The sequence below is a fragment of the Oncorhynchus gorbuscha genome, linkage group LG21 (genome assembly GCF_021184085.1).
Source record: "Oncorhynchus gorbuscha isolate QuinsamMale2020 ecotype Even-year linkage group LG21, OgorEven_v1.0, whole genome shotgun sequence".
Classification (NCBI taxonomy): Eukaryota; Metazoa; Chordata; class Actinopteri; order Salmoniformes; family Salmonidae; genus Oncorhynchus; species Oncorhynchus gorbuscha.
Genome location: NC_060193.1, coordinates 17,048,671 through 17,062,530, shown reverse-complemented (window position 1 = coordinate 17,062,530; position 13,860 = coordinate 17,048,671). Strand labels below are relative to the sequence as shown.

Sequence of the window (13,860 nt, the reverse complement as noted above, 5' to 3'; positions counted from 1 at the left end):
TAGAGTAGTGTACAGTACAGTGGAGTACTGTAGAGTAGAGTACAGTACAGTAGAGTAGGGTACAGTAGAGTAGGGTACAGTAGAGTAGGGTACAGTTCAGTAGAGTTCAGTGGAGTAGGGTATAGTTCAGTAGAGTAGGGTATAGTTCAGTAGAGTAGGGTACAATAGAGTAGGGTACAGTAAAATACAGTAGGGTACAGTAAAATAGAGTAGGGTACAGTTCAGTAGAGCAGGGTACAATACAGTAGAGTAGGGTACAGTACAGTAGAGTATTGTACAGTACAGTAGTATATAGTAGTAGTGTTTTGATCAAATGTTTGTCAATGTTTGGGGTCTTTGAGGGTTGGAACCCCCCCTGCTGTCTATTCATCTCAAAACTCTACTCTTTTTCCTGAAGTGTCCACTACCCACATGGTGGTCCTCTGTAACATAGTTGGTAGATTATGGCACATGCAACATTAACATGTAGATGTGCTGCTTGTGTTGTTGTAACAGACACCATAACGGCACAGATACAAAGATGAAACCTCTATATAAATGTTTTCCTTTATGTTCAAACATGAAGTTTAGGAGTCAGTGTACAGGACAGACTCCTCTCAATGGAAAAACAGTATGTGTATAAACAATTACTCTGTACTAAACTTATTTAACAATATGTTTGTTTTTGCTTTGGAGTTTGGAGACTTCACAGAACAACACTGTCCCAATACTTTAACGAAGAATTCTGACACAATATAAATAGTGTCCATCTTTATGACAAAAACACAAAGTAACTCACCTTTTACAGTGAGAGTGAGAGGATCACTTGGTTGTGAAGATGTGGGTCGAGACACTCTGTTCCCTTCACACCAGTAGAGACCCTGGTCTGACTCAGCAGCTCTACTGATAGTGAAGGTGTCTCCTGTTATAGTGTGTCTGACAGACTGGGACACTACATTGTAATTCCAGTCTTTGTACCACTGATAGTTCCATCTACTGTCATACGTAACTGAACACATCAGAGTGACTTTCTCTCCAGTGTATGCAGGGTTTGGCTTCACAGTCAGAGTCGTTTTGGGAAGAGCTGTGAAAATAATGTACAAAACATTTGGATACCTGTCTGGTAATTCAGCTGATGCTGTAACATTGTGATAAAAGTATATTTGACATATGTTGACTCAATTCAGTTAGAATTCACATAAATGATATAAAGACAAATGCAGTCAGAGCAACAATCTTTCCAAAGTATGATCTGACTTCAGTAAGTAGTACGGTAACTATTATTTTAGACATATAAACTATATATGCAAAAGTATGTGGACACGCTTTCAAATTAGTGGATTCGGCTTTTTCAGCCACATCCGTTGCTGACATGTGTATAAAATCAAGCACACAGCCATGCAATCTCCATAGACAAACATTGGCAGTAGAATGGCCTTACTGAAGAGCTCAGTGACTTTCAATGTGACACCGTCATAGGATGCCACCTGTCTAACAACTCAGTTTGTCAGATTTCTGCAATGATAGAGCTAACTGTAGTCAACTGTAAGTGCTGTTATTGTGAAGTGGAAACATCTATGAGTAACAACTTCTGCAATATGGTAGTTCACACCAGCGCACAGAACGGGATCGTCGAGTGCTGAAGTGCAGAGCACGTAAAGATTGTCTGTCCTCCATTGAAACACTAACTACTGCATTCCAAACTGCCTCTAGAAGCAAACTCAGCACAATAAATGTTTGTTGGGAGCTTCATGATATGGGTTTCCATGGCTGAGAAGCCGCACACAAGCATAAGATAACCAATACAATAGAGCAGGGAACAGTTCAGTAGATCAGGGTACAGTGCAATAGAGTAGGGTATAGTACAGTAGGGCACAGTACAATAGAGTAGGGTACAGTACAATAGAGTAGGGTACAGTACAATAGAGTAGGGTATAGTAAAGTAGAGCAAAGTACAATAGAGTAAGGTACAGTAAAGGAGAGGACAGTGCAAAAGAGTAGGGTATAGTTCAGTAGAGCACAGTACAATAGAGTAGGGTACAGTAGAGTAGGGTACAGTACAATAGAGTAGGGTACAGTACAATAGAGTAGGGTATAGTAGAGTAGGGTACAGTACAATAGAGTAAGGTACAGTACAATATAGTAGGGTATAGTAGAGTAGGGTACAGTACAATAGAGTAGGGTACAGTAGAGTAGGGTACAGTACAATAGAGTAGGGTACAGTACAATAGAGTAGGGTATAGTAGAGTAGTGTACAGTACAATAGAGTAGGGTATAGTAGAGTAGGGTACAGTACAATAGAGTAGGGTATAGTAGAGTAGGGTACAGTACAATAGAGTAGGGTATAGTACAATAGAGTAGGGTATAGTAGAGTAGGGTACAGTACAATAGAGTAGGGTATAGTAGAGTAGGGTACAGTACAATAGAGTAGGGTATAGTAGAGTAGGGTACAGTACAATAGAGTAGGGTATAGTAGAGTAGGGTACAGTACAATAGAGTAGGGTATAGTAGAGTAGGGTACAGTACAATAGAGTAGGGTACAGTACAATAGAGTAGGGTATAGTTCAGTAAAGCACAGTACAATAGTGTAGGGTACAGTAGAGTAGGGTACAGTACAATAGAGTAGGGTATAGTACAATAGAGTAGGGTACAGTACAATAGAGTAGGGTATAGTTCAGTAAAGCACAGTACAATAGTGTAGGGTACAGTAGAGTAGGGTACAGTACAATAGAGTAGGGTACAGTACAATAGAGTAAGGTACAGTACAATAGAGTAGGGTATAGTTCAGTAAAGCACAGTACAATAGTGTAGGGTACAGTAGAGTAGGGTACAGTACAATAGAGTAGGGTACAGTACAATAGAGTAGGGTACAGTACAATAGAGTAGGGTATAGTTCATTAGAGCACAGTACAATAGAGTAGGGTACAGTAGAGTAGGGTACAGCAAAGTAGAGTACAGTACAATAGAGTAGGGTACAATTCAGATGAGCACAGTGCAATAGAGTAGGTTCCAGTTCACTAGATTACAGCACAATAGAGTAGGGACCAGTTCAGTAGATTAGGGTACAGTGCAATAGAGTAGGGTACAGTACAGTTGAGCACAGTACGATAGAGTAAGGTACAGTAAAGGAGAGGACAGTGCAATAGAGTAGGGTATAGTTCAGTAGAGCACAGTACAATATAGTAGGGTACAGTAGAGTAGGGTACAGTAAAGTAGAGTACAGTACAATAGAGTAGGTTCCAAATCACTAGATTACAGTACAATAGAGTAGGGTCCAGTTCAGCAGAGCACAGTGCAAAACATTCAATTAGAGTACAGTAGAGCACAGTTCAGAAGAGCACAGTGCAATAGAGTAGGGTACAATTCAGTTGAGCACAGTACAATAGAGTAGGGCACAGTAGAGCAGAGCACAGTGCAATAGAGTAGAGTATAGTTTAGTAGAGTACAGTACAATAGAGTAGGGCACAGTAGAGCAGAGCACAGTGCAATAGAGTAGAGTATAGTTCAGTAGAGCACAGTACAATAGAGTAGGGTACAGTACAGTAGAGTACACTAGAATAGGGAAGAGTTCAGTAGACCACAGTACAATAGAGTAGGGCATAGTAGAGCAGAGCACAGTACAATAGAGTAGGGTACAGTACAGTAGAGTACAATAGAGTAGGGTATAGTTCAGTAGAGCACAGTACATTATAGTAGGTTACAGTAGTGTAGGGTACAGTAAAGTAGAGTACAGTACAATAGAGTAGGGTACAATTCAGATTAGCACAGTGCAATAGAGTAGGTTCCACTTCAGTAGAGTACAGTACAATAGAGTAGGGTCCAGTTCAGTAGAGCACAGTGCAAAACATTCAATTAGAGTACAGTAGAGTACAGTTCAGAGGAGCACAGTACAATAGAGTAGGGTACAGTACAGTGGAGCACAGTACAAAAGAGTAGGGCACAGAAGATTAGAGCACAGTGCAATAGAGTAGGGTATAGTTCAGTAGAGCACAGTACAATAGAGTAAGGTACAGTAAAGGAGAGGACAGTGCAATAGAGTAGGGTAAAGTAAAGTAGAGCACAGTACAATAGAGTAAGGTCAGTAAAGGAGAGGACAGTGCAATAGTGTAGGGTATAGTACAGTAGAGCACAGTACAATAGAGTAAGGTACAGTACAGTAGAGTACACTAGAATAGGGTAGAGTTAAGTATAGCACACTACAATAGAGTAGGGTACAGTACAGGAGAGCACAGTACCAAATAGTAGGGTATATATCAGCAGAGTACAGTACAATAGATTAGGGTACAGTTCTGTGGAGTTCAGTACAATAGAGTAGGGTAAAGTACAGTAGAGCACAGTACAATAGAGTAGGGTATAGTTCAGTAGAGCACAGTACAATGGGGTAGGGTACAGTTCAGTAGAGTACAGTACAATAGAGTAGGGTACAGTACAATAGAGTAGGGTAAAGTTCAGTAGAGCACAGTACAATAGAGTAAGGTACAGTAAAGGAGAGGACAGTGCAATAGAGTAGGGTATAGTACAGTAGAGCACAGTACAATAGAGTAAGGTACAGTAAAGGAGAGCACAGTGCAATAGAGTAAGGTACAGTTCCATAGAGTAGGGTACAGTACAATAGAGTAGAGTATAGTTCAGTAGAGCAGGGTATAGTTCAGTAGAGCACAGTACAATAGAGTAAGGTACAGTAAAGGAGAGGCCCTTGCAATAGAGTAGGGTATAGTTCAGTAGAGCACAGTACAATAGAGTAGGGTACAGTACAATAGAGTAGGGTACAGTTCAGTAGAACACAGTACAATAGAGTAGGGTACAGTTCAGTAGAACACAGTACAATAGAGTAGGGTACATTACAGTAGAGCACAGTACAATAGAGTAGGGTACAGTTCAGTACAGTAGAGTACAATAGAGTAGGGTACAGTACAGTAGAGTAGAGTACAATAGAGTAGGGTACAGTTCTGTGGAATTCAGTACAATAGAGTAGGGTACAGTTCAGTAGAGCACAGTACAATAGAGTAGGGTACAGTTCAGTACAGTAGAGTACAATAGAGTAGGGTACAGTAGAGTACAATAGAGTAGGGTACAGTACAGTAGAGTCCAGTAGAGCAGGGTACAGTATAGAAGAGAAGTGTGTAGTAGTAGTAGTAATGTATTGGTCAAATATTTGTCAATGTTTGGGGTCTTGGAGGGTTGGAAACCCCTGTTGTCTATACATCTCAAAACTCTACTCTTTTCCTGAAGTGTCCACTACCCACATGGTGGTCCTCTGTAACACAGTTGGTAGATTATGGCACATGCAACATTAACATGTAGATGTGCTGCCCGTGTTTTAACAAGACACCATAATGGCACAGATACAAAGATGAAACCTCTATATAAATGTTTTCCTTTATGTTCAAACATGAAGTTTAGGAGTCAGTGTACAGGACAGACTCCTCGCAATAGAAATACAGTGTGTATATAAACAATTACTTTGTACTAAACTAATTTAACAATATGTTTGTTACTGCTTTGGAGTTTGGAGACTTCACAGAACAACACTGTCCCAATACTTTAACGAAGAATTATGACACAATATAAATAGTGTCCATCTTTATGACAAAAACAGAAAGTAACTCACCTTTTACAGTGAGAGTGACAGGATCACTTGGTTGTGAAGATATGGGTCTAGACGCTCTGTTCCCTTCACACCAGTACTGACCCTGGTCAGACTCAGCAGCTCTACTGATAGTGAAGGTGTCTCCTGTTATAGTGTGTCTGACAGACTGGGACACTACATTATAATTCCAGTCTTTGTACCACTGATAGTTCCTTCTACTGTCATACGTAACTGAACACATCAGAGTGACTGTCTCTCCAGTGAATGCAGGGTTTGGCTTCACAATCAGAGTAGTTTTGGGAAGAGCTGTGAAAATAATGTACAAAACATTTGGATACCTGTCTGGTAATTCAGCTGATGCTGTAACATTGTGATAAAAGTATATTTGACATATGTTGACTCAATTCAGTTAGAATTCACATAAATGTATATAAAGACAAATGCAGTCAGAGCAACAATCTTTCCAAAGTATGATCTGACTTCAGTAAGTAGTACGGTAACTATTATTTTAGACATATAAACTATATATGCAAAAGTATGTGGACACGCTTTCAAATTAGTGGATTCGGCTTTTTCAGCCACATCCGTTGCTGACATGTGTATAAAATCAAGCACACAGCCATGCAATCTCCATAGACAAACATTGGCAGTAGAATGGCCTTACTGAAGAGCTCAGTGACTTTCAATGTGACACCGTCATAGGATGCCACCTGTCTAACAACTCAGTTTGTCAGATTTCTGCAATGATAGAGCTAACTGTAGTCAACTGTAAGTGCTGTTATTGTGAAGTGGAAACATCTATGAGTAACAACTTCTGCAATATGGTAGTTCACACCAGCGCACAGAACGGGATCGTCGAGTGCTGAAGTGCGGAGCACGTAAAGATTGTCTGTCCTCCATTGAAACACTAACTACTGCATTCCAAACTGCCTCTAGAAGCAAACTCAGCACAATAAATGTTTGTTGGGAGCTTCATGATATGGGTTTCCATGGCTGAGAAGCCGCACACAAGCATAAGATAACCAATACAATAGAGCAGGGAACAGTTCAGTAGATCAGGGTACAGTGCAATAGAGTAGGGTATAGTACAGTAGGGCACAGTACAATAGAGTAGGGTACAGTACAATAGAGTAGGGTACAGTACAATAGAGTAGGGTATAGTAAAGTAGAGCAAAGTACAATAGAGTAGGGTACAGTAGAGTAGGGTACAGTACAATAGAGTAGGGTACAGTACAATAGAGTAGGGTATAGTAGAGTAGGGTACAGTACAATAGAGTAAGGTACAGTACAATATAGTAGGGTATAGTAGAGTAGGGTACAGTACAATAGAGTAGGGTACAGTAGAGTAGGGTACAGTACAATAGAGTAGGGTACAGTACAATAGAGTAGGGTATAGTAGAGTAGGGTACAGTACAATAGAGTAGGGTATAGTAGAGTAGGGTACAGTACAATAGAGTAGGGTATAGTAGAGTAGGGTACAGTACAATAGAGTAGGGTATAGTACAATAGAGTAGGGTATAGTAGAGTAGGGTACAGTACAATAGAGTAGGGTATAGTAGAGTAGGGTACAGTACAATAGAGTAGGGTATAGTAGAGTAGGGTACAGTACAATAACAGAGTAGGGTATAGTAGAGAGTAGGGTACAGTACAATAGAGTAGGGTATAGTAGAGTAGGGTACAGTACAATAGAGTAGGGTATAGTAGAGTAGGGTACAGTACAATAGAGTAGGGTATAGTAGAGTAGGGTACAGTACAATAGAGTAGGGTACAGTACAATATAGTAGGGTATAGTTCAGTAAAGCACAGTACAATAGTGTAGGGTACAGTAGAGTAGGGTACAGTACAATAGAGTAGGGTACAGTACAATAACAGAGTAGGGTACAGTACAATAGAGTAGGGTATAGTTCAGTAAAGCACAGTACAATAGTGTAGGGTACAGTAGAGTAGGGTACAGTACAATAGAGTAGGGTACAGTACAATAGAGTAAGGTACAGTACAATAGAGTAGGGTATAGTTCAGTAAAGCACAGTACAATAGTGTAGGGTACAGTAGAGTAGGGTACAGTACAATAGAGTAGGGTACAGTACAATAGAGTAGGGTACAGTACAATAGAGTAGGGTATAGTTCATTAGAGCACAGTACAATAGAGTAGGGTACAGTAGAGTAGGGTACAGCAAAGTAGAGTACAGTACAATAGAGTAGGGTACAATTCAGATGAGCACAGTGCAATAGAGTAGGTTCCAGTTCACTAGATTACAGCACAATAGAGTAGGGACCAGTTCAGTAGATTAGGGTACAGTGCAATAGAGTAGGGTACAGTACAGTTGAGCACAGTACGATAGAGTAAGGTACAGTAAAGGAGAGGACAGTGCAATAGAGCAGGGAACAGTTCAGTAGATTAGGGTACAGTGCAATAGAGTAGGGTACAGTACAGTTGAGCACAGTACAATAGAGTAGGGTACAGTTAAGGAGAGGACAGTGCAATAGAGTAGGGTATAGTTCAGTAGAGCACAGTACAATATAGTAGGGTACAGTAGAGTAGGGTACAGTAAAGTAGAGTACAGTACAATAGAGTAGGTTCCAAATCACTAGATTACAGTACAATAGAGTAGGGTCCAGTTCAGCAGAGCACAGTGCAAAACATTCAATTAGAGTACAGTAGAGCACAGTTCAGAAGAGCACAGTGCAATAGAGTAGGGTACAATTCAGTTGAGCACAGTACAATAGAGTAGGGCACAGTAGAGCAGAGCACAGTGCAATAGAGTAGAGTATAGTTTAGTAGAGTACAGTACAATAGAGTAGGGCACAGTAGAGCAGAGCACAGTGCAATAGAGTAGAGTATAGTTCAGTAGAGCACAGTACAATAGAGTAGGGTACAGTACAGTAGAGTACACTAGAATAGGGAAGAGTTCAGTAGACCACAGTACAATAGAGTAGGGCATAGTAGAGCAGAGCACAGTACAATAGAGTAGGGTACAGTACAGTAGAGTACAATAGAGTAGGGTATAGTTCAGTAGAGCACAGTACATTATAGTAGGTTACAGTAGTGTAGGGTACAGTAAAGTAGAGTACAGTACAATAGAGTAGGGTACAATTCAGATTAGCACAGTGCAATAGAGTAGGTTCCACTTCAGTAGAGTACAGTACAATAGAGTAGGGTCCAGTTCAGTAGAGCACAGTGCAAAACATTCAATTAGAGTACAGTAGAGTACAGTTCAGAGGAGCACAGTACAATAGAGTAGGGTACAGTACAGTGGAGCACAGTACAAAAGAGTAGGGCACAGAAGATTAGAGCACAGTGCAATAGAGTAGGGTATAGTTCAGTAGAGCACAGTACAATAGAGTAAGGTACAGTAAAGGAGAGGACAGTGCAATAGAGTAGGGTAAAGTACAGTAGAGCACAGTACAATAGAGTAAGGTACAGTAAAGGAGAGGACAGTGCAATAGTGTAGGGTATAGTACAGTAGAGCACAGTACAATAGAGTAAGGTACAGTACAGTAGAGTACACTAGAATAGGGTAGAGTTAAGTATAGCACACTACAATAGAGTAGGGTACAGTACAGGAGAGCACAGTACCAAATAGTAGGGTATATATCAGCAGAGTACAGTACAATAGATTAGGGTACAGTTCTGTGGAGTTCAGTACAATAGAGTAGGGTAAAGTACAGTAGAGCACAGTACAATAGAGTAGGGTATAGTTCAGTAGAGCACAGTACAATGGGGTAGGGTACAGTTCAGTAGAGTACAGTACAATAGAGTAGGGTACAGTACAATAGAGTAGGGTAAAGTTCAGTAGAGCACAGTACAATAGAGTAAGGTACAGTAAAGGAGAGGACAGTGCAATAGAGTAGGGTATAGTACAGTAGAGCACAGTACAATAGAGTAAGGTACAGTAAAGGAGAGCACAGTGCAATAGAGTAAGGTACAGTTCCATAGAGTAGGGTACAGTACAATAGAGTAGAGTATAGTTCAGTAGAGCAGGGTATAGTTCAGTAGAGCACAGTACAATAGAGTAAGGTACAGTAAAGGAGAGGCCCTTGCAATAGAGTAGGGTATAGTTCAGTAGAGCACAGTACAATAGAGTAGGGTACAGTACAATAGAGTAGGGTACAGTTCAGTAGAACACAGTACAATAGAGTAGGGTACAGTTCAGTAGAACACAGTACAATAGAGTAGGGTACATTACAGTAGAGCACAGTACAATAGAGTAGGGTACAGTTCAGTACAGTAGAGTACAATAGAGTAGGGTACAGTACAGTAGAGTAGAGTACAATAGAGTAGGGTACAGTTCTGTGGAATTCAGTACAATAGAGTAGGGTACAGTTCAGTAGAGCACAGTACAATAGAGTAGGGTACAGTTCAGTACAGTAGAGTACAATAGAGTAGGGTACAGTAGAGTACAATAGAGTAGGGTACAGTACAGTAGAGTCCAGTAGAGCAGGGTACAGTATAGAAGAGAAGTGTGTAGTAGTAGTAGTAATGTATTGGTCAAATATTTGTCAATGTTTGGGGTCTTGGAGGGTTGGAAACCCCCTGTTGTCTATACATCTCAAAACTCTACTCTTTTTCCTGAAGTGTCCACTACCCACATGGTGGTCCTCTGTAACACAGTTGGTAGATTATGGCACATGCAACATTAACATGTAGATGTGCTGCCCGTGTTTTAACAAGACACCATAATGGCACAGATACAAAGATGAAACCTCTATATAAATGTTTTCCTTTATGTTCAAACATGAAGTTTAGGAGTCAGTGTACAGGACAGACTCCTCGCAATAGAAATACAGTGTGTATATAAACAATTACTTTGTACTAAACTAATTTAACAATATGTTTGTTACTGCTTTGGAGTTTGGAGACTTCACAGAACAACACTGTCCCAATACTTTAACGAAGAATTATGACACAATATAAATAGTGTCCATCTTTATGACAAAAACAGAAAGTAACTCACCTTTTACAGTGAGAGTGACAGGATCACTTGGTTGTGAAGATATGGGTCTAGACGCTCTGTTCCCTTCACACCAGTACTGACCCTGGTCAGACTCAGCAGCTCTACTGATAGTGAAGGTGTCTCCTGTTATAGTGTGTCTGACAGACTGGGACACTACATTATAATTCCAGTCTTTGTACCACTGATAGTTCCGTCTACTGTCATACGTAACTGAACACATCAGAGTGACTGTCTCTCCAGTGAATGCAGGGTTTGGCTTCACAGTCAGAGTAGTTTTGGGAAGAGCTGTGAAAATAATGTACAAAACATTTGGATACCTGTCTGGTAATTCAGCTGATGCTGTAACATTGTGATAAAAGTATATTTGACATATGTTGACTCAATTCAGTTAGAATTCACATAAATGTATATAAAGACAAATGCAGTCAGAGCAACAATCTTTCCAAAGTATGATCTGACTTCAGTAAGTAGTACGGTAACTATTATTTTAGACATATAAACTATATATGCAAAAGTATGTGGACACGCTTTCAAATTAGTGGATTCGGCTTTTTCAGCCACATCCGTTGCTGACATGTGTATAAAATCAAGCACACAGCCATGCAATCTCCATAGACAAACATTGGCAGTAGAATGGCCTTACTGAAGAGCTCAGTGACTTTCAATGTGACACCGTCATAGGATGCCACCTGTCTAACAACTCAGTTTGTCAGATTTCTGCAATGATAGAGCTAACTGTAGTCAACTGTAAGTGCTGTTATTGTGAAGTGGAAACATCTATGAGTAACAACTTCTGCAATATGGTAGTTCACACCAGCGCACAGAACGGGATCGTCGAGTGCTGAAGTGCGGAGCACGTAAAGATTGTCTGTCCTCCATTGAAACACTAACTACTGCATTCCAAACTGCCTCTAGAAGCAAACTCAGCACAATAAATGTTTGTTGGGAGCTTCATGATATGGGTTTCCATGGCTGAGAAGCCGCACACAAGCATAAGATAACCAATACAATAGAGCAGGGAACAGTTCAGTAGATCAGGGTACAGTGCAATAGAGTAGGGTATAGTACAGTAGGGCACAGTACAATAGAGTAGGGTACAGTACAATAGAGTAGGGTACAGTACAATAGAGTAGGGTATAGTAAAGTAGAGCAAAGTACAATAGAGTAAGGTACAGTAAAGGAGAGGACAGTGCAAAAGAGTAGGGTATAGTTCAGTAGAGCACAGTACAATAGAGTAGGGTACAGTAGAGTAGGGTACAGTACAATAGAGTAGGGTACAGTACAATAGAGTAGGGTATAGTAGAGTAGGGTACAGTACAATAGAGTAAGGTACAGTACAATATAGTAGGGTATAGTAGAGTAGGGTACAGTACAATAGAGTAGGGTACAGTAGAGTAGGGTACAGTACAATAGAGTAGGGTACAGTACAATAGAGTAGGGTATAGTAGAGTAGGGTACAGTACAATAGAGTAGGGTATAGTAGAGTAGGGTACAGTACAATAGAGTAGGGTATAGTAGAGTAGGGTACAGTACAATAGAGTAGGGTATAGTACAATAGAGTAGGGTATAGTAGAGTAGGGTACAGTACAATAGAGTAGGGTATAGTAGAGTAGGGTACAGTACAATAGAGTAGGGTATAGTAGAGTAGGGTACAGTACAATAGAGTAGGGTATAGTAGAGTAGGGTACAGTACAATAGAGTAGGGTATAGTAGAGTAGGGTACAGTACAATAGAGTAGGGTATAGTAGAGTAGGGCAGTACAATAGAGTAGGGTATAGTAGAGCACAGCACAACAGAGGGTACAGTACAATAGAGTAGGGTATAGTAGAGTAGGCACAGTACAATAGAGTAGGGTACAGTAGAGTAGGGTACAGTACAATAGAGTAGGGTACAGTACAATAGAGTAGGGTATAGTTCAGTAAAACACAGTACAATAGTGTAGGGTACAGTAGAGTAGGGTACAGTACAATAGAGTAGGGCAGTACAATAGAGTAAGGTACAGTACAATAGAGTAGGGTATAGTTCAGTAAAGCACAGTACAATAGTGTAGGGTACAGTAGAGTAGGGTACAGTACAATAGAGTAGGGTACAGTACAATAGAGTAGGGTACAGTACAATAGAGTAGGGTATAGTTCATTAGAGCACAGTACAATAGAGTAGGGTACAGTAGAGTAGGGTACAGCAAAGTAGAGTACAGTACAATAGAGTAGGGTACAATTCAGATGAGCACAGTGCAATAGAGTAGGTTCCAGTTCACTAGATTACAGCACAATAGAGTAGGGACCAGTTCAGTAGATTAGGGTACAGTGCAATAGAGTAGGGTACAGTACAGTTGAGCACAGTACGATAGAGTAAGGTACAGTAAAGGAGAGGACAGTGCAATAGAGCAGGGAACAGTTCAGTAGATTAGGGTACAGTGCAATAGAGTAGGGTACAGTACAGTTGAGCACAGTACAATAGAGTAGGGTACAGTTAAGGAGAGGACAGTGCAATAGAGTAGGGTATAGTTCAGTAGAGCACAGTACAATATAGTAGGGTACAGTAGAGTAGGTTACAGTAAAGTAGAGTACAGTACAATAGAGTAGGTTCCAAATCACTAGATTACAGTACAATAGAGTAGGGTCCAGTTCAGCAGAGCACAGTGCAAAACATTCAATTAGAGTACAGTACAGCACAGTTCAGAAGAGCACAGTGCAATAGAGTAGGGTACAATTCAGTTGAGCACAGTACAATAGAGTAGGGCACAGTAGAGCAGAGCACAGTGCAATAGAGTAGAGTATAGTTTAGTAGAGTACAGTACAATAGAGTAGGGCACAGTAGAGCAGAGCACAGTGCAATAGAGTAGAGTATAGTTCAGTAGAGCACAGTACAATAGAGTAGGGTACAGTACAGTAGAGTACACTAGAATAGGGAAGAGTTCAGTAGACCACAGTACAATAGAGTAGGGCATAGTAGAGCAGAGCACAGTACAATAGAGTAGGGTACAGTACAGTAGAGTACAATAGAGTAGGGTATAGTTCAGTAGAGCACAGTACATTATAGTAGGTTACAGTAGTGTAGGGTACAGTAAAGTAGAGTACAGTACAATAGAGTAGGGTACAATTCAGATTAGCACAGTGCAATAGAGTAGGTTCCACTTCAGTAGAGTACAGTACAATAGAGTAGGGTCCAGTTCAGTAGAGCACAGTGCAAAACATTCAATTAGAGTACAGTAGAGTACAGTTCAGAGGAGCACAGTACAATAGAGTAGGGTACAGTACAGTGGAGCACAGTACAAAAGAGTAGGGCACAGAAGATTAGAGCACAGTGCAATAGAGTAGGGTATAGTTCAGTAGA

The 13,860-nt window shown here is 40.5% G+C and overlaps 1 protein-coding gene across 1 annotated transcript in view; it reads right to left on the bottom strand.

Moving 5' to 3' along the window:
• LOC124007692 (pregnancy-specific beta-1-glycoprotein 1-like) overlaps nucleotides 1-13,860 on the bottom strand; it is a 36,013-nt gene that overhangs the window by 16,832 nt on the left and 5,321 nt on the right. Inside the window, exons 3-5 of the mRNA XM_046318382.1 lie at nucleotides 10,525-10,809; nucleotides 5,591-5,875; nucleotides 779-1,063 (exon numbers count right to left, since the gene is read on the bottom strand). Coding sequence (XP_046174338.1) covers nucleotides 779-1,063; nucleotides 5,591-5,875; nucleotides 10,525-10,809 — 855 coding nt within the window. The remainder of the gene's footprint in view (nucleotides 1-778; nucleotides 1,064-5,590; nucleotides 5,876-10,524; nucleotides 10,810-13,860) is intronic.